The 25050-nt window shown below is 42.6% G+C and overlaps 1 protein-coding gene across 1 annotated transcript in view; it reads left to right on the plus strand.

Annotated features, from left to right (window-relative positions):
* The window catches only part of LOC121282464 (sodium/hydrogen exchanger 2-like), a 196807-nt gene that overhangs the window by 156362 nt on the left and 15395 nt on the right, over nt 1-25050 (plus strand). The window contains exons 10-13 of the mRNA XM_041196168.1: nt 7165-7267; nt 13029-13181; nt 15894-15957; nt 18151-18226. Of these exons, the coding sequence (XP_041052102.1) occupies nt 7165-7267; nt 13029-13181; nt 15894-15957; nt 18151-18226 (396 nt within the window). The remainder of the gene's footprint in view (nt 1-7164; nt 7268-13028; nt 13182-15893; nt 15958-18150; nt 18227-25050) is intronic.

Genomic DNA, 25050 nt, shown 5'->3' on the forward strand with positions numbered 1-25050 from the left:
AGGGAAATTGACGAGGTTAAACTGTTTTTAACTTCAATGCAAGGAGTATTGCAAACAACGTAGATGAGTTAAAGGCACAGGTAGACTCATGGCAGCAGGATGTCATTGCTATAACGGAGACCTGGCTAAAGGAGGGACAAAACTGGCAGCTAAATATCCCTGGTTATAGAGTCTTCAGACACGATAGAGTAGGATATAAAAAAGGAGGGGGTGTAGCATTAATGGTTAAAGAATCAATTCCAGTTGTGAGAAGGGATGATATACTAAAGGGGTCAACAAATGAGGCTTTATGGATCAAGCCTAGAAATAAAAAAAAGGCACTCACACTACTAGGAGTATAATACAGATCCCCAAATAGTGAAAGGGAGATAGAAGAACAAATATGTAGGCAAATTTCTGCTTGTAAGAACAAGAGGACAATAATAGTAGGAGACTTCAACTACCCTAATATCAACTGGGATTCAAACAATATAAGGGGCACTGAGGGAGAAAAATTCATGCAAGTAAAGTTAAAGATAACCCAAAGATTTTTTACCAATACATTAATGCTAAAAGGTTAGTTAAGGAAAAAGTGGGACCTATCAGAGATGAAGATGGAAACTTGTGTGTAGATGCCGAGGCTGTGGGAAGGGTTTTGAATGAATATTTTGTCTCCGTGTTTACAAAGGAAAGGGAGGATGTAGATATAGTAGTCCAGGAAAATATTTTCAGCCAACTAGTGACAAACGTAATGAGAGGAGATGCAAATCTAGACTTAGTCTTGGGGAATGAAGAAGGGCAAGTGGGTGAAGTGATAGTTAGCGATCATATCGGGGACAGTGATCACAATTCAATTAGATTTAGCATTACCTTGGAAAAGGACAGAGATAAGGCAGAAGTAAAAGTCTTGAACTGGGGGAAGGCAAATTTTTCAGAAATGAGAAGGGACTTGGCTGAGGAGGACTGGACAGCACTGCTGGAGGATACAACAGTGGAAAACCAATGGGAAGCACTAAAAAGCGAGATCATAATTGTAAAAGTAGACATGTCCCCTACAAAAATAAGAGTGGTACTGCCAAATCTAGACCCCCCTGGTTGTCTAGAGGAATACAGGGGAAGATCAAACAGAAAAAGAAAGCGTACGATAGGCAAAAAGAGCTAAGCACTGCAGATAACCTAGACGAATATGGGAAGTGCAGGGACAAAGTAAATAAGGAAATCAAAGAGAGGGCATGAAAAAAGATTAGCAAGTAAAGGTAAAGATAACCCAGAGATATTTTACCAATACATTAATGCTAAAAGGTTAGTTAAGGGAAAAGTGGGACTTATCAGAGATGAATATGAAAACTTGTGTGTAGATGCAGAGGCTGTGGGAAGGGTTTTGAATGAATATTTTGTCTCCGTGTTTACAAAGGAAAGGGAGGATGTAGATATAGTAGTCCAGGAGGAACACTGCAAGATATTGGATGCTATAGTCATAAAGAGAGAGGAAATACTTGAAGGGTTGAAATCCTTGAAAGTTGATAAGTCACCAGGGCCAGATGGATTGTTTCCGAGGCTGCTGAAGGAAGTCAGGGAGGAGATAGCAGATGCTTTAAGGATGATTTTCCAATCTTCAATAGATACAGGGGGGGTACCAGAGGACTGGAGAAATGCAAACATAGTTCCATTGTTTAAAAAGGGATCAAAGGAAATGCCAAACAATTATAGGCCAGTTAGTCTTACATCGGTGGTGAGCAAATTAGTAGAATCAATCCTGAGAGATAGGATTAACTGTCATGTGGAAAGGCATGGACTAGTCAGGGATGGTCAGCATGGATTTGTTAAAGGAAGGTCTTGCCTCACAAATTTGATTGAATTCTTTGAGGAAGTGACAAGAAGGGTTCATGAAGGTAGTGCAGTGGATGTTGTGTACATGGATTTTAGCAAGGCATTTGACAAGATCCCACATGACAGATTGATCAGGAAAGTAAAAGCCCATGGGATTCAGGGTAATGTGGCAAACTGGATAAAAGGTTGGCTTTGTAACAGGAAACAAAGGGTAATGGCTGATAGCCCTTGGATATGGAAAGTTGTCTCAAGTGGTGTTCCACAGGGCTCGGTGTTGGGACCCTTGCTGTTTGTGTTATATATTAACGATTTGGATGTGAACGTGGGGGGGTCATGATTGGGAAATCTGCAGATGACACAAAGATTAGCCAAGTAGTGGATAGTGTAGAGGATAGCCGTAATCTCCAAAATGATGTAGGTACGTTGGTGGAATGGGTGGTAAAGTGGCAAATGGATTTTAACATAGAGAAGTGTGAGGTCATACATTTAGGAAGATCAAACATTTACAGGGATTACAAAATAAATGGGGATATACTAAGAGAGGTAGATGAAGTGACAGATCTTGGCATACAAATACACAGATCCCTGAAGGCAGCAGTTCAAGTAGACAAGGTTGTTAAGAAGGCATATGGAATGCTCTCCTTCATTAGCAGAGGTATAGAATATAAAAGTAGGGATACAATGTTGGAATTGTATAAAACACTGGTGAGGCCACAACTGGAGTATTGTGTGCAGTTCTGGTCACCACATTACAGGAAGGACGTAATAGCTCTGGAGAGAGTGCAGAGGAGGTTTACAAGAATGTTGCCAGGGTTAGAAAAATGTAGCTACGAGGAGAGATTGGATAGGTTGGGGTTATTTTCCTTAGAACAAAGAAGGCTGAGAGGTGACTTGGTTGAGGTGTACAAAAGTATGAGGGAAATAGATAGAATATTCAGGATAAAATTGTTTCCCTTGATGGAGAATTCTAGAACCAGGGGACATAGATTCAAGATAAGTGGCAGAAGGTGTGGGGGGACATGAGGAAGAACCTTTTTTAAGCAGAGGATAGTGGGTGTCTGGAATTCACTGCCCAAGTTGGTGGTAGAGGCAGAAACTTTAAATTCTTTTATAAAGTACCTGGATCTGCACCTTAAGTGCTGTACGCTGCAGAGTTATGGGCTGGGTGCAGGAAGGTGGGAATAGAAAGGGCACCTGGGTGTCCTCAGGCTGGCATGGACAAGATGGGCCAAATGGCCTCCTTCTGTGCTGTAAACTTTTCTATGGTTCTAAACGAATAAAAAAATCTAAAATAAGCTGCCAGTTTGTTCTCACCCACTGTGTGCTTCTCTACAAGACAAATCTATACCTGACTGTGTTTCAATGGTTCACTCCGAAGCATTTCAAATAAATATTTGTACTAATGCAGATCCAAAATTCATTCTTGAGCAGCTGCTATGCATTTACACTAATGCTAAATTTCTCTCTATCCTTGAGCAGCATCACAATCCTACCTCCCCTCATTCCACAGCAAGTGGATGTTTTAAATCTTCCCAAACAAAGCAACCAGTGTAGATGTTCACTACAATTCAGCACATTACATGACGGAACCCAAACATGGTGCAGCAATTTACAGTAAGGAGTTGTAGCTGGAAACTATCAGTGATGTTATCATATGAATGCTCATTCCAAATGCCTTTCTCCATAGTATCAACAATGGCATTAATCTATTTAAAGTAAACAGATTAATAGTTCTCCTTCAGATAGCACAGTTTGATAAAAGTGCATCATGTGTTTGTATGATAACATCGCCGACAGTCAATTTTACTGCTGTGTCAGAATTTAAGTTGATTTGTCACAATTTCCCAGAGACAGCCTGTTACTGAGTTCCCTTCAGTTACAGTGGGTGAAACTCCACATCTTTTTTATTTATGATATGGAACCTGAGGGAGGGGTGGTGGGGAGTGGTGGGTGGGGAAGGGAGATGTGGAGGGGGTTGTGGGAGTACGCTCAGTTAGTATGTCAAGGTTGACTCAATGGTCCCCCATTCCAAGCTGTGAACTGCTCTTGAAGAGATAGGGTGACTCACTGTCATCTTAATCCTCTGACCCGAGCTGCTATCAAACACATCCTTAGGCCAAAAATGTAGGATCATTGAATTGAACCTGTCTACTGCTTAGAATTTCATATGTTTCCTTACTTGGGCCCATGAGCACATGGACAATAAGATCATGACGTCTCCTGATTTCACAACAATTTGCCTTTATGTAGCATCCTTGTGTCATAGTCCTAGCTAATGTTTCTGCTGGACAAGTCAGAACCCAGGGTGGAACCCAGCTTGATCGATCCTAACTTTTTTTTGTTTAGAAACGTGGAGAGTGGCTACTGAACAGAGACACAGGAGTCAGCTGATGAATTTTTAACAAAAGAATAAAACATTTATTAGACAACAAAAGATTAACTGTATTACAATACTCCCTCATCCACACCTCTACCTTTACAGATTTATACAGATTTGTAAGGATACCACAAGTTACAAAAGCTACATTATACTCTAATGTTCATAGTTAGTACACAGTCCATATCAGCCAATAGGCGACCTGTGGTCAGACACACCTCACTCTGAAGCCAAGTGACAGATGCCACCCCAAGCAGATGCTATGGATCCCTCATCACCTCCCCCCAGACACTTGTCACAATGTGAGCCAACCACTCTCACTGAACTCTGTCTTTCACATGGAGGTTTCCAATCTCCACTCTCAAAGAACTGGAATCTTCTCCCAAGTGATGCTTTCTCTGAGATGCCTTCCACAAGGTTCCACCTCCAGGGCTGAGCTCTCCTTCCGATGTGCCTCTCTCCACGATCACCACATGCATTCAGGCTTTGCCTTCCATGCACTCTCTCTCAAATGCTTAGTCACGCCAACAGAACACCATTGCATTGCATGCCCGTAGTAAAGAGTTATAGACATTCGGCTGTCTCCTTGGATCTTCTGGCTTCTCGCAAACCTATTTTGCTTTAAGTCTGTGTCCTGCAGCTTTCTCTGTTTAAGCTTTGAGCCTTCCTCTCTGCTCCTTACTTTCGCTTCCATTGAACAGGACCATTTCCAGATTCCTGACCTTGCCCTTTGACTTAGCTGTCCTGTTGGTATCTTTCCTGTTCCACTCCCAGGTTTTGGGGTCTTTCTTCTTTAGTTTTTGGAACCAGCTTCCTGCAGTTCCATCTAGTGTTTCCAGCTTCTCCTGGCAGCTGCTTCCAACTGAATTAAAATTGCTTTCTGTTTCTCCCTGACTCAGTATGCACCTCCTGTTGCTAGCCAACAGCCCAGTTTTTTCTACTTTGTGTTTATTTTAATTCCCCTTAAAGAGTCATAAAACCTCATTAGAACACAGACATATTTTAAAGTGAAACCAAAACTCAAGTTCCCCCTTTCTTAATACACAAATACAGAAATGAAAACTAAATTTAAACTTAAAGCTAAAACTCATTCCTAACACCTAGAAATACAAATATAACTTAATTAAACTATTTCTAGTTCCTAACACAACATAGTAAAACATCTTAAGATGCTTCACATGACCATAATCAGACACAAATGGACACTGAACTAGAGAAGGAGGCATTAGGACAGGTGACCAAATGCTTGGACAGATTGGTAGGTCTATAGAGTGACTTAAAGGAGGAGACAGAGAGATTTAGGGAGGATTTTCTAGCGGGTATAACCCAGACACCTGAGGCATGGCTATCAATTATGAAGTGAAGTGAGGCATAGACAAGAGGCTTGAATTGGAAGAATGCAGAATTCTCTGAGGGGTTATAGGGCTGGAGCAGCCTACAGGGATAGAGAGGACGCGATGGGATCATGGAGGGTTTTGAACATGACGATGAGAATTTTAAAATGGTGGACATCAGTCAGTGTTTGTTAATGGGTGCAAACTTCCCTGGTCACGTCAGCTGATTCATAGTTTTCTCACAAAAATGGACAGAACTGTGAAATACAAACACCAAGAAACAAGCCCGAGCAGTGAGTGGAACTTGACTAATTCGGTCACTATAAATCAGTGACTCTGATTACAAGCTCTACTGTTTGTGCTTTCACATTTTGATACTGTTCCTGCAGTGGGAATACAGCAAACTTGTTTAGTAGCGAGTGTGCACAGTGCCACTCACAAATTATACAGCAGCAGATGTTGCAAATTGTCAACTTTAGCTGGTGTAAATTGTATGTATGTGTGATGTGGTAGCATGATCCATGTTGATTAATGATAGGCATAAACAAGTGGTTAGATAAGATTATTGTAATTAGTGTTAGAATATTTAAACCAATCTAAAGTCAAATCAGGAACAAAACAGGGATAGGAAAAAAGGGATGAGAAACTAGTCAGAGTTCTGCAACTTGCTTTTCTGTTAATGGCAATGAATTGAAACCCATGATAACTTAAAAGATCTGAGCTGGGCAGCACTGGAACATTGCAACTGACCTCAATGTTGCTGGAGGAGGGAGAGAAAAATCAGCCACTCTACTAATATTCAGCAACTACCTTTAGAAAGTAGGTATCAGGTTAGGCCAGCGTAAGGCTCAGCAGTCGCTCCCCTGCAGGCAAACAGCACACCTAGTTTCCCACATTATAAAATTTTCACTTGAGCAAAGAAGCACAGAGGGCTTTGCTACATAGAACCAAGGTCCAATAGTTAACTGGGTTGAGTTTGTCTCAGACAATATCCCAAAACGGCAAATAGATAATTACCTTCAAAGAAACAGAAAGGAAAATTGGACCAAGTGTATAAATTCAGCCTCTTCTGGCCAAGGATCTAGCGCTTAGAAAGTTTTGCCTGACAGAGAAGCTACACTGCCCACACCCACCCTGACCCCCAGGCCTCTGGTTGCTGGTTTAGATCGAGTTGTGACTCAACATCTGCGGACCTGATCTGCATTTTAAGCAGGACCCCACTTCCTACCTGTGGGCTCATCTCCTCAAAAGAGCAGGTTAAATTGGGGACACAGTGGAAAAAAGTGGGATTGGTAGGGATAAGTAACTGTCGTTATTTTAGCCGCACCCTTACTATCTAGTCAGATTTCACAAATAGGGGGCAACTAAAATCAGAGCCTTTGGTGTCTACTTCAAATTTTAGAAGTTTTTTTTAGCCTGCTTGCTCTAAACTGAACCATCCTTGATCCTGATAGTGAATTTTTGAGACCTAGACTTCACAGAAAATGGCAATTTAAAATGATGAAATACAGGAATTTAAGGCACGGATTTAACATCTTCCACTATCATGAAAAAACTTCTGGGAAACTACTTGGCAAGGTTTGGTGCATTTTCGGCATCTACATGCTCCGATATTTAATCATGTTTTTAATCTTCCTGAAACAGCGATGAACAAACTGCTGAAGTTTGCAAAAGTCCGGTTCCTTCAGAGCAGTTCGATAACATTCAGGAGCTCTTGATAAGAAATCTTTATCGAATAAGGCAAACGGTATGAAAGTTTATTTATTCTGTAATATTATATTTATTTCTGAAGTGCACAGGTCTCAAACCAGCCTAGTGAGACTCCAGCTTTCACTGGTTAGTTACCCAGTTTGTGTTGCAGTTCTGCAAGGTCCCGTCGAAATACAAGGTGATGCCAGGGTGATTAACAACTTGGTTCAAAATGTTCTTGTACTTTATGGGTTTCCTCACTTTATATACCCTGTGTGTTATACATTGAATATATTGAATATACATTGATGAAAACAAATTACTGTGGATGCTGGGTCTCTGAAGTAAAAACAGAAAATGCTGGAAAATCTCAGCAGGCCTGGCAGCATCTATGGAGAAAGAAACAGAGTTAACATTTCGAGTTTGTAGGATTCTTCTTCAGAGTTAAAAAGAAGTAGAAATATGATTTATTCTATTTAAGAGATGGTGGAGCAGGTGAAGCAAAATAGGTCAGGGATAGTTGGGAGCTCAGGAGAGATTGACAAAGGTGTCATGAACACAAGACAAAGGAAATGTTAATGGTGGTGGTGAAGACTAAAGAAGGTTGGGGAAAAATGATATAAAAAGGAATAGAAAATATATTTAAAAACACTAAAAAAAATTGGATTAAAAAGAGGGCGAGGATGGAGGAGAGAGTTCATGGTCTGAAGTTATTGAACTCAATGTTAAGTCTGGAAGGCTGTAAAGTATCTAATCAGAAGATGAGGTGCTGTTCCTCCAGTTTGTGTTGGGCTTCACTGGAACATTGCAGCAAACCAAGGGCAGACATGTGAGCTTGAGAGTGGAATGGTGTGTTGAAATGACAAGCAACAGGAAGGTCTGGGTCATGGTTACAGGCCGAGCAAAGGTGTTCCGCAAAGCGGTATTTATTTATTTTATGGCCAGGATATTGAGGTCAGCGAGCGGGGGACGGGGCCTGCTCGCCGATGCGTAAAATGACGCGGGATGACGTCAGGCAGAATTCCCGATGTCACCCTGTGTCATTTCAATTTTCAGCTCTGCGGGGGCGCAGCCAAATCAGCTTTGCGCCCGACGACATGTCAACGACCAATTGAGGCCATTTAAAAAGTAATTCAAGTAGTTAATGGACCTGCCTGTCCAACCTTAAGATTGGCGGGCAGGCCGGGAGACCTGACGGGCTTCGTAAAAAGCATGAAACCTCATTCACGGGCGGGTTTTTAAAAATTTTATACACGTTTGAATAAAAGTGATGGACATGTCCCAACTCATGTGACAGTGTCAGGAAAATTTTACGCTTGTACGTTGACCATTTTTGAATTTGGCACCAAGCTCCCTGAGGCCGCACTTGGCCTCAGGAAGATGAGTGCACTCTTTTGTGCGCGTGTGCGAAAGAGCGCACTCCTGGCTTAGGGAATCCACCACCCCACCCCCCCCCCCCCACCGCACAGGGAGTGCATAGCACTTCCTGGTGAATGTCACACTATGTGGCCCAATTAAGGCCCGCCCACGTAAAATGGCGGCACGCACAAATCGGAGGCGCGCCTGCACTCGTCCGCTCCTGCACTTCCCCCCCAACTGGGGAAAAATTCTTCCCTATGTATATTGTTTTTAATCCCTTTTTTTATCCTTTTTCCCCAACTCTCCCTCCTACCCCCCCAATAGGGCCACCTGTCACTGGTTTCTATGCTGTGCTTTCACAGAGTGCTACCCTTGTTCTGCTATTAACACATTCTGCTCTTACCTTTATGCAACTCCCAGCAGCTTCTTTAGTCTTTAACACTGCCATTAACACTCCCTTTGTCTCATGTCCATGACACCTTTGTCAATCTCTCCTTAGTTCCCGCCTCTCCCTGGCCTTCTATCTCATTTACCTGCTCCGCCCCCTCTTCAACAGTATAAAATCCATCACATTTCTATTTCTCTTTAGTTCTAAAGAAGAGTCATATAGACTCGAAACGTAAACTCTGTTTCTCTCTCTCCACAGATACTACCAGAACTGCTGAGGCATTCCAACATTTTCTGTTTTTATAATGTAACCCACAATGCAAGTTTCAATGCAAATTGGACAATTTCTATTATGGACCAGTTGCACATCTGGGAGGCAGAGTTGAAAATCTACCCCGGTGTGCCTTGGTCTGTTTAATTCCTAAATAACTGTTGTGAGGCCCAGGGATCATACAGAGAAACATTTTGACACTTTAATACGATTTATAAGAATGCATCACATTGTGCCATGTGATGACCTCAGCTTTGGTAAATCTATGAATATATAGTTTATTGCATTGAAGCTCAGGCTATGAATAAACAGACTAATTAATTTGGCATTAAAAAACTAAAACAGTCATCACTGCAAATTTGCAGTGATTTATAGCCTTGATTAACAAAGACAACATAAGCTTCTGATAAGACACCTCTCCATCTAAAATGGATCCTTGAAGAATAGTTGCTCATCTTCACATGCCAAAATAAAGTTGTGGAGCCACTAATCCAACTCACTCTCCCTGCCATTATCTGTCTTCTGGTGACTAGCACAGAGTGAAACATAGGTATATTATTCAACATCTTTTTGAAAAAACACTTTGGCAAAGAGTGACTGCATCTCTCGTAATTATATTAGGTTAACAACCATTAACATGGTCTCTGTTCCCAGACATTTCCAAACATATTTACCATTTAAAATAAAGGTCAACAGCATTTCACAGTTACTCAGTCTGGATCCAGCTAGCATGTCAAGCTGACCAATTAGCCTCCACTGGAATGGCTTGATTTATTGAGCTGCCTGTAATACTTTAAACACCGTAATCAGTGAATCCCCATCCAAGTACAAGGATGGCAATTAAACTATGCCACTATTTTTCAAGGATTTATTTTAGATGGAGAGTCTTTCTAGCAGAAGCATATGTTGTTTTGGTGTTCAAAGGCAGTGACGGCTGTTTAATTACTTTTTTAATGTCAAATTAATGCTGAATTGTACACACCTCCATTTTGTGCTGTGATGTGAACTTTAACTAGGCTGTAAAAACTGTATCTGCACAACTTACAGAAACACCACATAGAAGCACAAAGATAGCAAATGCTTGGGAACACCAGCAGTTGCATATTCCCTTCAAGTCACACGCCATCCTGACTTGGAAAATATATTACCATTCCTTCATCGTCACTGAGTCAAAGTCCTGGAACTCCCTTTCCAACAGCACTGTGGGTGTCCCTACACCACATGGACTGCAACGGTTCAAGAATGCAGCTCACCATCACCTTCTCAAGGGCAATCAAGAATGAACAATAAACACTGGCCTTGTCAGTGGTGGTTACACCTCGTGAACAAATTAAAAACAAAATTACTGAGCATGGAGTGACATTAACCTTGCAGAGGGAACGTTGATAAAGAGTCCAGCAAATAATAGAGCATGGAGAAACTGCTTGTCTCCATGACAACATGAAGCAACTTTTTGTCACATTTGGCTAGTTAATTGAGATTGAACCAATCTTTACTATCTCTTCAATTTTATCAGGATGTGTGGCATTTCTACAAATCACCACACTTTCACTCATTTTGGTTTCAATACAGAACCTATTGTGTTACATCAAACTCTGAAATATGGAAACGGTTGCATGTTTAAATGGACTTAGGATCTAATTCATTCTTTCTGATAATAAGTTTTACTCCAAAACATTCTCCGAGGTGCTAGAATATCAGCTAAAGTTTTTTCACCTTCAAATGGTGTCACGATCCTTCACAATGACCGCCAACACATCTCTGAGAATTATTTGGTAATTAAAACGCTTTGTCTAACAAAGTTCCTTGAAGTTCTTGAATGAAGCCTCAATGCTTATATTAAAGGTCAGTTTTCAACAAGACCAGCCTTGTAATTATTGTGAAAAAGGCTCCTCACCCATCTTGGCTCTGAAGCCACTATGGGCTAAAGTTGGAATTTACAGCATTATTTTCGTTCCATCCTTTAAAAGTAGATACCCTATACTTACCATTTGGAATGATTGGACTTGTAAAATTATCTCTTGAAGGCACTTCAAGTTGAGTAGATAAAGCATGACGCTTATCTGTAATCGTAGAAATAGAACAAAATATCACCCATTGCCCTCCACCCCCTTCATTCAACGTGCTCAGTCAAAAAGGACCTGGGAATCAGCAACAATGATCCAAATACCCCTCTGCTTCAGCCTCACTCAAGATTAGTGTTAGTCATTCATCATCCGCCAATTTCCACTCATCTCTTACCAAAAGAGACTTATATCTTAATGGTGTGTGGTGCTATCCAAACATGCACAACAATCTGAAATAAATGGTACATCAACTTCAGACGAGGAGCAAATGCCTGGTTACATGTGAACATCCACAAGTTGTTTTTTGAGTTGTACCACTCTCCCGTTGGCCTCACACAGATGGCATCTTTGTTTAAGCCTCCCCCTTTTTTTAGGAATTTCTTTATTTGCCCAGTTATGTTCCATTAAACTCATCATAAAAAGTTAAACCTTGTTGTTACCAGAGGTATTGTTACGGTTCTAGTAAATCCAATGACTATCAATCAACCTCTCTGGCTCTGAAAATGAAATATTATAAGTGTGAAATCCCATTCCTTCTTGCTTGGAATATTTTGGGGAGATTTCACACATATCAAATTTTAAGAAAAGCACACTTGTCATTTTTTTGTCCTTTTCTCTCTTCCTTGATCTAACCTTTCTTTTCCTTTATTCCCCCTTTCTGTACTTGATTTAGCATTAAATTCATGCACTCTAATTTATACTTCCTTATTTATTATTCCTTCAATCTCATGGTTAAGGCAATAACCTGTTGCTTGCCATGTTCACTCAGAACCCACATGCCCTGTATCTCTCCCTGTGCTGTTACCAGCTCACAATTTAAGCAATTTTGTGGGTAAGGTATTTTTGAGCAGATGAGTAGGGACCAGTCTAACTAATTACAAAATCTGGCCTGTGTGAGCAATTTGAACATGAGTGAAGAGATAGGATTGGGTGTAGTAAATGGACAGGAAATGGAAATGTGTAAGATGCTCTTAGCTCTCCCTCCCTAACAGCACTGTGGGTGTACCTACACCACATGTTCTGCAGCGGTTCAAGAAGGCGGCTCACCACTACCTTCTCAAGGGTAATTAGGGATGAATAATAAATGCTGGTCTAGCCAGCAAAGCCCATGTATTGCGAAAGAATAAAAACATCCCCCACTATGCCAACTACACCCCTTGGGGATTGGACTTCAGGAGCCCTGGGAGTGAAATCTTTCCCTCGGAATCAGATCCCGCCACCCCTGCATTGGCTGACCCCCTGCAATTATGGATCGAAGGCCCCCCATCCCACCCTGTCAGGGTCAGGGATACACCCTGGAATTGGGATTGGACCTACCTGGTTCTGTGGCCTTCCTGGAGTGCTTTCTCCATGAGCAACTGGAAGCCAAACCTAGCAATCAAACTGACTTCCGTGTAGGGAACCTTTCAAAGAGGAAAGATGGATGTTGTGGATTTTAAACTCCTCAGTATAGTGGGAAGACCCAGACACAGGTTTTCCCTATGCACCACTGACCACATCAAGTTTCTCAGAATTTTAAAACTCCTCCCATTGAATTGAAGTTTCATTCCCTTAGCTGTGTAGGGATATATTGGAATAAACCTACCATTGGAAAGTTTCTATTCATCCATTATTTTATTTCAGAAAACGTTTTCTACATCAATTTCCTTTCAATCTATTTTATCATTTAACCTGATGATACCTAACATGAGTGGTGAAAGGAGCCAGATGAATAATGGTTGTGTGGTATCACAAAGGGAGACTTTGATCTATTGGTCCTGTTTGAACAGACGCAGTCTTACAACAGACACACCCTGCCCCAAGGAAAAAATTCAAATCAAGCCAAAGAGATCTTTCTGCGTCGTCAAGAGAGTCTCCTCAAAGATGATGGCGTCCTGAATCTAATGCAGGTATATTAAAGTCAACTGGGAAGATAGTCTTCACTGATGGATATTTCATTCTTACATTCTTTGTTTTATCACAAGTGCATAATTGTGTTTCTTTTCAGATTATATTTTGCAATTCAGATAATTTATAAATATCACCTCATATGTTAATATATGCAAGCCTAGAAATTACTGAGATTAGAGGACAAACAAAGAATCATATCATTTATATAGTGCCTTCCAAGATCACTGAATGTCCCAAAGGATTTCACAGCCATTGAGATACATTGAAATGCCGTCAATAGAGTAGGGTTGCCAACCCTCTAGGATTGGCCTGGAGTCTCCAGGAATTGAAGATCAATCTCCAGGACACTGCTGTCTGTAATGGGGAAAATTAATAGGGATATTAAAAAAGATGGTTTTTAAAAATTTTCTTTGAACATTTCTCTTAACCAGATATAAAAATATTGTAAATGAGGAAAAAAGGCTTTTTGGCTGACAGTCAAGCATCATCCAATTGGGTAATGAGTTTTTTTGCTTTTCAAATGATGTAGGAAGGTAGTAGGTCAGAAGGATATCTGTGCTGGCTGACTAATGGTTGGAGCATGGGGGCAAGTCATGCAATGAAATCTCCAGGAATCCATTTAATTACTGTGGCAACCCTACACCAGAATAATATAAGAAACATGGCAGCTAATTTGCACAAAGCAAACTTCCACAAAGTGCAATGTGATTATGACCAGATAATCCGTTCTCAGAAGCTTGACCAAAGGGTAAATATTGGCCAGGACACCAGGAATAACTGCCTTGCTTTTCTCCAAAATAGTACCCACCTGAGAAAGCAGCCAGGAGCTCAGTTTAACAAATCATCCAAAAGACAGCAGCTCTGACAGTGTAGCACACCCTCAGTGAGGGTGTTGTGTTCAAGTCCTAGGGAAGGATTTGACGTCCTTAGGTGGGCACGGGCCCGACCCGATCGGGCATAAAATAGTACGCGATGAAATCATTAGAGCATCCCAATGTCATCACGCACTAGCGCAATATTTTGGTTGGTGGGCACATGCGATAGTTGGCAGCATGCCCGCTGATAATTAAGAGGCCTATTAAGGCCCTTAATCAATTAATTGAAAGCTATTTTTTGCTGCACAACCTTGCAGTTGGAGAATGGGCGAATTGGTCAGGTGGCCTTTTGATTTTGTAGCAAACCTCATCCATGGATGGGATGAGGTTTCCACAATTAAATAATAAATAAATATACATTTTTGGGCAGAATTTTTATTCTGCATATCTTATTGAGAGTTGGACCCATGTCAGGACATTTTTTGCATTTTTAAAAAATCTTTATTTTTGATTTTAAAATTGTTCAGCTCCCTGAGGTGGTTCCCTGTCTTCAGGGAGCTTTCAGTGTGCACTGCCCTGCGCATGCGCAGACTTTCACGCTTGCGCTCCTCCCACCCCCACCCCGCAGTTCTGAGCCTTTCAGCATGCTTTACACGCTGGCTCACTATTAATTGGCCAGCCAGTGTGAAATCACGGTCGGGGGGGGCCGATCAGGGGTGGCAGACCATCTCCCAGCTGCCCTCGAGCCCGCCCCTCGCATCCGCCCAACGACCCAAAAATCCTGCCTCTGGAGTGGGATATGAATCCACAACTTCAGTTATGACGCAGAGGCAAGAATGCTACCAACGGAAAATTTGGTGAACCAGCAAAAAGTCCACTGACTTTTGGCAAGAATTACAGGACCAGAAATTCCTGCTTTAGTTTACCTGTTTGGAATGCCTTTGCCTACTTTCCGCAAGGAAAATTACCCCATTTAAAGTATATAGGTTAATATCTGCATTAGAGCAAGGGACAAAGATATCTCTTACAAATATTTATATCAGTCACAGTCATTTCTAGCCTCATTTTCTTCTCATTTGATTCTTTTTTTGTTTTATTAATGATTTTGGAGAGTTACTTTTTCGCGTTACTTCTATTAGAAGGGGGGCATGTCCACTGCCGCACATTTTGTGTTGCTCCCCTCAATTTGATTTTGTTTTTGTTGGTTAAAATTAGTGGGGCAGGAAATGGTGGACAGTGGGCCTGAGATGACTCAGAATGCACAGGCAAAGCTTAAGCTCAGTAAACTAGGTCTTTGCATTTTTGACTCAGGGCAGCTGTCTTGATACATTCGTTAGTCAAGTAATAGAGCAGAGTTCGTATAAGGAAAATTACTTGTGACGGAAGCTTAATTTCATGGTCTGCATTTGATGGGCCAATTGGCCTCTTCATGTGCTATAATAACTCTGTGAAGGAGTAATAACGCTGTGAAGCTGCTGGCCAAATGCCAGACGATTAGTTGACATTTGGCTTGAAATAAAGAATGCCAAATGACGACCTTGCATTGGAGGTTCATCACAAAGGCAAAGATGGTGTTTAGATTCTGGAATCTGCCCCAAACCTATTCCAATGGCCACACATACATGTCACAATAAATCTCTGGAAATAACTGTGCACCAGAAGTGTTAAATAACTGGCTCTGGATCAAATGAGTGAGAAATGGAGCTTCTCTTTAGTGGCTAAAAGTCTTGAATTGTGGGCGATGCAGACACAGTACTGTCTACTGGCCGGTTTCTTCAACTCGACAAGTGTAGAACGTACTGCCTTCACAGACTGATGAATGAATCACTGATGTCAGGGGACAGGCAGCCGCAGGAGGACAATTCATAAATTGCTCTTTATTTCTTTGCATCACAGAAAAGATCAATTTGCCTTCCTGGTGAATCACAAAAGAAGGGAAAACTAGCTCGATCCCTTACAGGTAAGAAACATTATTTACCCATATATTTCCCCTGAGTGTAGCTTAGGAATTTGGAGCCTCATGTAAAACTGTCATCAATTTGTTTTCTATTTTATCTCTGTGAAATGTCAAAATGTTAGGTCTTCCCGAGATGTGACATTTACTGCACCTTAGGTCTGAGATTACTCATAAACTGTATTCCAAAATGTTATTTTCTGAAGGAAACTGATTTAATTTCAATGAATCTGATTCGAAAAAATCAATGCTAGCTGCTTCCATCATCTCCTTAGAAAGACTGTTCCATAGATTAACCACTCGCTCACTGAAATAAAGGCCCCAATTTTAACTCGGTGGAGAGTAGGGGCAGGTCAAACAGACTGCTATACCCCCCAATACCATAGTGAGCCTGAAGAGGCGCAGGCAGGTACATTTTCTTCTAAATGTTTTAGATTTTCTTGTGGGCCAGGAGGGCAGAAGTTCTCGTCTAGGTCCCATCAGGAAACATTGGACCTGTCCTGCTCTTGGCTTCCCCTACCTGCTCCCAATTATTATTGCACCCACAATCTACCTGATTTAGGGGACCATGTCCCTGGTAGCAATCTCCTCCCACCCAAATTTTGGTTTGCGTCTTGCCAGGTTTGAGCAGTACTTTTGAACTGGACATGGAAATGAAGCCTAGGATTTAAGGAAAAGGGAAGAAGAGAACAGTTGTGGGGGTAGGAGGGGGGGTGCGGGGGTATGAGGCGGAATAGGGGCTGGTCACTTTAGCAATTGAGAAACCCAGAGGGATGAATTTCCCAATCTGATTATCATTTGAGGCACTCGTTCAATAAATAAAGCCAGAAGGTTTCATGGTTTTGAATAAACAAAAGTAAATATAAGATAAAATAATTTCCTATATATATATATCTTACACTCTAACATTCAGGCTAAGTATGAGGTATGTGCGAATTAACAAGCCAAATGTGTTCCAACACAACACTCCACACAATAATTGGCACATGCAACCAAGGCAGAGTTCATGGATTTCTCAACAATCCACCCAGACATCAGTGACATTGCGAGTCAACCAATCTCACTGAAACTCTGTCTCTCTCACAAGGGTTTCCAGTCTTCGCCTTCAAAGATCTAACCTTGGAATTCTCACCAAAGGTTGCTCCAACTCAGATGGCTTCAACAGCAGCCCACTTCATAGGGTTTCAATCTCATCTCCCACGATTCTGCTCCCCTGGATTCCTGACCCAAACACCAACTCGTAAACATAATTTCAGATCTTCAGCCACGTTGAGCAGAACACCAGTGCTCCAAAGGGGTACCTTTGCTCCAACGGCCCACAGCACAGAGTCACCAACCTTCGGCTGTCTTCTTGGATCTTCAGGACTTCTTCCAATTCATCTTGGATTGCCAGGGCTTCTCCTGAGCCCTCTTCACTTAAAGTCTGCTAATGCAACCTATTTCCTACTTTTAACTTAACTGGGACCTCTTCCTATCCCTGTCCCCTGCCTGGGACTGTTTTGAGGCCTCTCCCTGTCCCCTCTCCTTCTTGGATCTCTCCCTGTCTGGCCTTTCCATCCCTTGCCTGGGACATTTGTTTCCAATGGCTCCCAGTCACATGATCCAGGTTTCAGTGCTATTTTTCATCTCTGTGCAGGCCTGTTCTCAGCCCAAAGAACTTACTTTGCTAAATTGCACATGTGCAGCCTGATCCCGATTTGCACATGCTCAAAACCTCCAAGGGTTAGCGGGATTTGGAGTTCCCAACCTTCTCCCTCAACACCAAGGTTAGTCTGGTTTTCATATTAGGAGGCAGTGGAGAGGGGTTAAAGTTCACAGGAGAGGTCAGGGTATAGATCACAGGGGTAGACATTGGATTGCTGGATATGGTCTGGGGTGGGGTGGGCATGGGTGGTGCTAGTGGTAGTGGAGCCTGCTGAGGATGATTTACAGGTAAGCCTAAGCACTCCTGTTCCTCCTGGCCCACAAGCAGCCCTGTCCTGTCTTGTTCCATGCAGCAATCCTCACCTCCCTTCAGTGTCAATCAGGGAACCTATGTTAATGAGGGAATCATGCAGCCATTGGGAGCAGTTTAGTCTCCCATCTCTTGTCGTGCATCCATTAAAACTGGAAGCAGGCAGGTTCGAAGCGGGTTAGATTTAGGTTTGAGACCTTTTAAACTTTTAATTCCTCCTGAAACCAAACTCACATGTTTTTCAGGATTACTATTAGCTGAAAATTCTCTACAGGTCTCACCATGCAAGCTTGTTACTTGCCAGGCCACACACGAGCACAGGTGAATCCAGCCCTGCATTAAATCGCAGCAGATTCATTTTGAACTTATCCCCTTATTCTTTATTCCCGTGTGGGATGTAACCATTGCTAGCAAGGCCAGCATTTGTAACCCGTCCCTAATTATCTTTCAACTGCATGGCTTGCTAAGCCATTTCAGAGAGTAGTTAAGAGCCAGCCACATTGCTGTAGATCTGGAGTCACGTGTAGGCCAGATTGTGTAAGGATGGCTGATTTCTTTCCCTGAAGTGAAGCAGATGGGTTTTTACAACAATTAATGAGAGTTTCATGGTCACCATCACTGAGACTAGGGCCGGGATTTCCTGCCCTGCCATGGGTGATGTGGTGGCCCAGCCAAATGTCCATTGACTTTCGGCAGACTGGATGATCCTGCTGGTTGGCGGGGCTGGAAAATCCAACCTAGATTTCAATTCCAGATTTTATTAATTAACATATCCCTGGAGCATTAGGCTGGGCTGTGCCACTGTGCCACCACCTCCCCCTTTTAGGAGCCTGGTACATAAACCTGTTCCCTAATTACAGCAGAAACACCATTATAAATGGATTTGCCCAGCTACAATAAAGTGCTCTGCATGTCATTCTTACTTTGCAGACTGTAAGGATATGTGAGAACATATGGAAAAAATGGAGCAAAGCATGGCATTCTATCCCCAAATTACTCATAGAAATCTGCTAAGTCTTGCAATTAGTCACAAGATTAGTCATCATAAAGTAAAATGCCTAATTATGAAGGACAGTTCACAGAATCTGATCTCCAAAATATGCCATAAGTCCCAGAATCTGGTGTAATACAGCTATATTTTGATGTCACGTTTGGGGGAGGAGGGTTGATAAATTTACAATAAAAAATGACTCACCTTTAGAAGAATATAGCTTACGAATCACAATATATGAATTTAAAGTCCATCCCTGACAAAGCACCATCTGCCTGACATTAGTTTAAATTAACTGTCGCAAACCGCTTAATGTAATTACCTGAGATGGACTGTATCCATGCAAGACATCAGGCACCACAGAAAACAAAACTCATTTATCTGCGGTCTGACTTATCTCAATAATAACTTAAAAATCTAGTTGTGGATTCCAATGTAATGTCTGTTGCCAGCTTCAGGATTCAGCCTGCAATATATAAGCTGCTGTGCCTTTCTGACTGTGCAGTGTGACTTCTGTTGTCTTTTATTTATGTACAAAGCTTGCTGAGCATGTTTGGGAGTCATTAAAAATAAAGCTTTAAGCTTTACTCAGATCGAATGTGCAAGTGAGAGCAAGGTGCAATTTAAAATGGCACCCTCTGCCCCTGCAAGTTTGGGTTTAAAACTAGCACTGAGAAACCATACGGTGTTAATGGAGAGATACAATGGGTGTTTTATGTAACTACAATAATCGATCGAGGGAAAAAAGGGCCTGGACATCGGACTGCATCTAAAGCAGGACACAATTGCCTTGAGTGGCGCAGTGGCAAGACTGTATCTAATTGTTCTGTCAGCCTCAATATGTTAGTATGGGGAAGCTGTGGCCTGGCTCCCTAAATTGGATCACTGCCTTTCTGCTTGAGGTCCAGTTTCACTCTGATTATTTCCAAAGTGGAGCATATACAAGACTAGTGTCTTAAGCCCCAACTAGATTGCGACCAGGATCTTACAGTCCCATGGCGGCATGTCTCCCTCCCAGTGGATGTGGTGAGCCATTGAAATCTCCATTCAGTTCGGCAGGACCGTAATATCCTGCTGGGCGGGAGGGGTCGTAAAATCCTGGCCTACGTTCATTTCAGTACCATTTATTGATGGGTATTGCTAACATTTTATTCCAGGAAGGTATTGAATGTAAATGAGATGGCTACTATGAGTGGAAATATCAGAATAGAAAATTGCCTGTACATTTTCCTAATCTCTAAACATTCAACCTTGATAAAAGGCAGTGGCTTAAATTACAACACAATTTACACTTATTAAAACAGAGCAGCCAATGGACTGTGGCTGCAAATACAGGGGTACAGTCCAAGAATAAGAACTGCCAGTGGAGAGCTGTGTGTGTGAAGTGAGCAGATCTGAAGAGTTTGGCTGTGCAGCTTGTTGGGGCCCAAATGATTCTCAGAGATTGTGACTCAGATGTACAGAAAATTATGTGGGACATGCTGATCAGTTCATCCAAATATTCCAATAAACACTTAGACTCATAGGGCAGAATTCTTACCTCGATGGGCGGGCGGGCCCTATTGGCTTGGCAGCGTGTGGACAGCCGAATTCTGCTGCCAAAACGGGGCCCGCCACCATTTTGAATGAGCGGGCCAATTAAGGCCAATTAAGGCCTGCCCAGTGGCCTGCCCGACAGAAAATACTATGCGCTTCCTGTGCGGGGGAGGAGGGATTCCCCATCTGTCAAAGTGCGCTCTTTCGCGCATATGCGGGAAAGAGCGCATATCTCCCTGTGGCAAAGTGCTGGCTCAGGAAGATCAGTGACCGTGTCAAAAACATGAAAGATAGAAGAATATACCACTTAGTAGCATGTCTCCCTCATGTGACAATGTCACACGAGATGGGACATGTTAATAAATATAACATAACATTTATTAAAGTTTTTAAAAAGGAACATGAAACCTCATCCTGCCAGTGGATGAGGTTTCATGTATTGTCAGAAGCCCGCTGGGGCTCCTGGCCTGCTCGCCAGCCTTAAGGTTGGACGGGCAGGTCTTTAACAATCTTAATTAGCTAGTCGATGGCCTTAATTGGCCATTGACAGGTTGGCGGGCGGACAGCTGATTTCGCTGTCCGCCCGCCTTCCCGACGTCATCCCACGTCATTTTCCTGTCGGCGAGAAGGCTCCACCCCCAAATTGCCGATGGGAAAACTCTGGCCATAGACTCACAGGCGTTTGCAGCACAGATGGAGGCCATTTGGCCCATCGTGTCCGTGCCAACAAAGATCTGACTACAATAATCCCATTTTCCAGCGCTTGGCCCATAGCTCTGGAGGCTAAGGCAACGCGAGTGAATATCTAAATACTTCTTGAATATTACGTGAGTTTCTGACTCAACCACCCTTTCATGCAGAGAGTTCCAGACTCTCACTACCCTCTGAGTGAAAACATTTGTTTCTCCTCAACTCCCCTCTTAGCCTTTTACCTCTTACCCTAAATCTATGCCCCCTGGTTATTGACCCCTCTACTAATGGAAAAAGTGCCTTCATATCGACCCTATCCATGTCCCTCATAATCTTATACAACTCTAATAGGTCCCCTCTCAATCTTCGTTGCTCCAAGGAAAACAATCCCAGCCAATCCAATCTTTCCTCATAGCTCAGACCCTACAGCCCAGGCAGGATCCTGGTAAATCTCCTCTGAACCCTCTCCAGTTCAATCACATGCTTCCTATAATGTGGTGACCAGAACCTCATGCTATATTCCATTTGTGGCCTAATCAACATTTTATACAGTTCCAGCATAACTTCCCAGCTCTTGAATTCTATGCCTCGGTTAATAAAGGCAAGTATCCCATATGCCTTCTTAACCACCTTACCTACCTGCCCTGCTACGTTCAGGTATATATGGATATGCACACCAAAGTCCCTCTGATCTTCAGTACTTTCCAGGGTCGTAATATAATCCCTTGCTTTGTTAACCCTCCCCAAGTACATTACCTCACACGTTTGAATTCCATTTCCCACTGCTCAGGCCACCCGGCCAATCCATTGATGTCCCACTGCTGTTTATGGCTATCCTCCTCACTATTTACCACCCTACCAATTTTTGTGTTATCCACGAACTTCTTGATCATTCTCCTTACATTTAAGTCCAAATCATTTATGTACACCACAAACAGCAAGGGCCCCAGCACTGAGCACTGCGAAACCCTACTGGAACCAGAATTCCAGTCACAAACATCGCTGGACCATCAGCCTCTGCTTCATGCCTCTCAGCCAATTTTGGATTCAATGTTCCACTTTACCTTGGATTCCATGGGCTCTTAATTCCTTGACCAGTCTGTCATGAGGGACCTTATCAAAAGCCTTGTTAAAGTCCATGTAGACCACATCAAATACATTACCCTCATCAACACTCCTGGTCACCTCCTGAAAAAATTCGACCAAATGCGTCAAACACGACCTTCCCTTAACAAATCCATGCTGACTATCCCTGATTAATCCATGTCTCTTCAAGTGCAGATATATTCTGTCCCTCAGAATTCTTTCCAGTAACTTCCTCATCACCAATGTTAGACTAACTGCCCTGTAATTTCCTATCTATCCCTTCCTTCCTTTTTTAATAATTGAACAATGTTAGCAGTCCTCCAGTCCTCTGGCATCTCACCTGTGACCAGAGAGGATTTGAAAATTACTGCCAAGGCCCCTGATATCTTTTCCCTTGCCTCGCTCAACAGTCTGGGATACATCTCATCCAGGATTGCAGATTTATCCACTTTTAAGGCCGCTAACCCGTTAGTACCTCCTCTCTCTCTAAGTTAATTTCCTCTAATACTTCACAGTCCTCCACCCTGATGTCGATACCTGCGTCATCCTTTTCCATTGTGAAGACTGACGTAAAGTATTCATTGAGGACTGTGCCCATGTCTTCCTGGTCCACACACACATTACCTCGATGGCCCCTAATTAGCCCTACTCTTTCCCTAGTTATTCTCTTGCTCTTTATATATTTAAAAAACCCCTTTGGGTTTTCCTTTATTCTACCCACCAACACTTTCTCATGCACTCCCTTAGCTTTCCTAATTTCCTTTTTACGTCCCTCTCTGCACTTTTTATACTCCTCGAAGGACTCTACCGTTTTGATACCTCAGTATCTGGGGTATCTGCCATAAGCTTCTCTTTTTTTCCTAACCCTAACCTTTATGTCTCTTGACATCCAGGATTCTCCAGACTTGGTCCCCCACCTCCTTTGTCTTTATGGGAACATATTTGCCCCGTACTTTCATTATTTCTTCCTTGAATGCCTCGCACTGCTCTGACACAGTTTTATCTACAAGTAGCTACTCCCAGTTCACTTGGGCCAAATCACATCTCATCTTTCTAAAATTAGCATTTCCCTAGTTTAGAACTTTTATTCTTGGCCCAACCTTATCTATTTCCATAACTATGCAGTCTAACTGAGTTATGATCAGTATTTCCAAAATGCTCCCCTATTGATACGCCTTCCAGCTGCCTGGGCTCATTTCTGAATATTAGGTCTAGAACTGCCTCCTCACTTGTTGGGATTTCTATGTACTGGCTAAAAAAGTTCTCCTGGATGCAACTTAAGAATTCTCTTCCCTCCCTACCTTGCATATTAAAACTATCCCAGTTAATATTTGGGTAGTTAAAATCCCCTCCTATTACTGCCCTATTATTCATACACTTCACTGAAATTTGATTACATATTTGATCCTCTATCTCCCCCTGACTCTATGGGGGCCTACAGCACACACCCAACAATGTTTGCCCATTTTGTGATTTTTACTTCTACCCATATGGCTTCATCTGATGATCCTTCCAGGAAATCATCCTTCCTCACTGCTATAATTGATTCCTTGATCAATATTGCAATCCACCCTCCTCCTTTATTTTCTTCTCTATCTCGCCTTAATACCCTGTAACCAGGAATGTTGAGCTGCCAATCCTACCCTTCTTTTAGCAAAGTCTCGGTCATAGCTATGTTATCCTACTTCCACGTGCCTATCTGTGCCCTCAGCTCATCTGTTTTATTCCTCTGTTTCCTTGAATTAAAATGTATTCTATTTAGCCTTGCTAAACTCACTGCTTTCTTATCCAGCCTATATTTCCTCTGTCTTCCAGACTCACCTACTAGCATTTTAACTTCTAATTCCATTTCAGCTTCTCTCCCCTCTGAACTATGTTTCACAATCCCATCCCTCTGCCAATTTAGTTTCAATCTTCCCCAACAATACTAGCAAACCTCACCACGAGGATGTTGGCCCTCTTCCTGTTCAGATGTAAACCATCCAACTGGTACAGGTCCCACCTTCCCCAGAAATGGTCTCAATGCCCCAGGAATCTAAAGCCCTCCCTCCTGCACCATCTCTCCAGCCATGCATTCATCTACTCTATCTTTCTGTTCCTATACTCACTACTGCGTGGCACCGGGAGTAATCCGGAGGTTACTACCTTTGAAGTCCTGCTTTTCAATTTCCTACCTAGTGCTGGAAAATGGGATTAGAATAGTTAGGTACCTGTTTGACCAGCACAGACTCAATGAGCTGAAGGGCCTTTTTCTGCGCTGTAGACCTCTATGACTCTATGACTCCCTAAAGTCTGCTTGCAGGACCTCATTTCTCTTTCTTTCTATGTCATTGGTCCCAACATGAACATGACCTCGGGCTGTTCACCCTCCCCCTTCAGGATGCCCTGCAGCTGTTCTGAACATCCTTGACCCTGGCACCCGGGAGGCAACACACCATCCTGGAGTCATGCCTATGGCCGCAGGACTGCCTGTCTACTCCCCTCACTAACGAATCCCCTATCACTATTGCCCTTCCACACTTCTTCCTCCCGCCCTGAGCAGCTGGGTCACCCACAGTGCCATGGCCTTGGTTCTGTTGGCCTCCACAGAGTCACTCTCACTGCTCTCCAAGGCCGAAAAACGATTTGCGAGCAAGATGCGCCCTGGGGATTCCCTCACTACCTGCCTGGCCCCCTTCTTCTGTCTGGCTTCTTTAACACACTCTAGAAACTCCTTCTTCCTCCTTTCTTCCCTTTCCTATCATTCTGCAACACCTTATACCTAGGAATATTTAATACCCAGTCCTGCCCTTCTTTGAGCCAGGTCTTCGCTATCCCCACAATATCATATTTCCATGTGGTT

The sequence above is a fragment of the Carcharodon carcharias genome, chromosome 9 (genome assembly GCF_017639515.1).
Source record: "Carcharodon carcharias isolate sCarCar2 chromosome 9, sCarCar2.pri, whole genome shotgun sequence".
NCBI lineage: Eukaryota > Metazoa > Chordata > Chondrichthyes > Lamniformes > Lamnidae > Carcharodon > Carcharodon carcharias.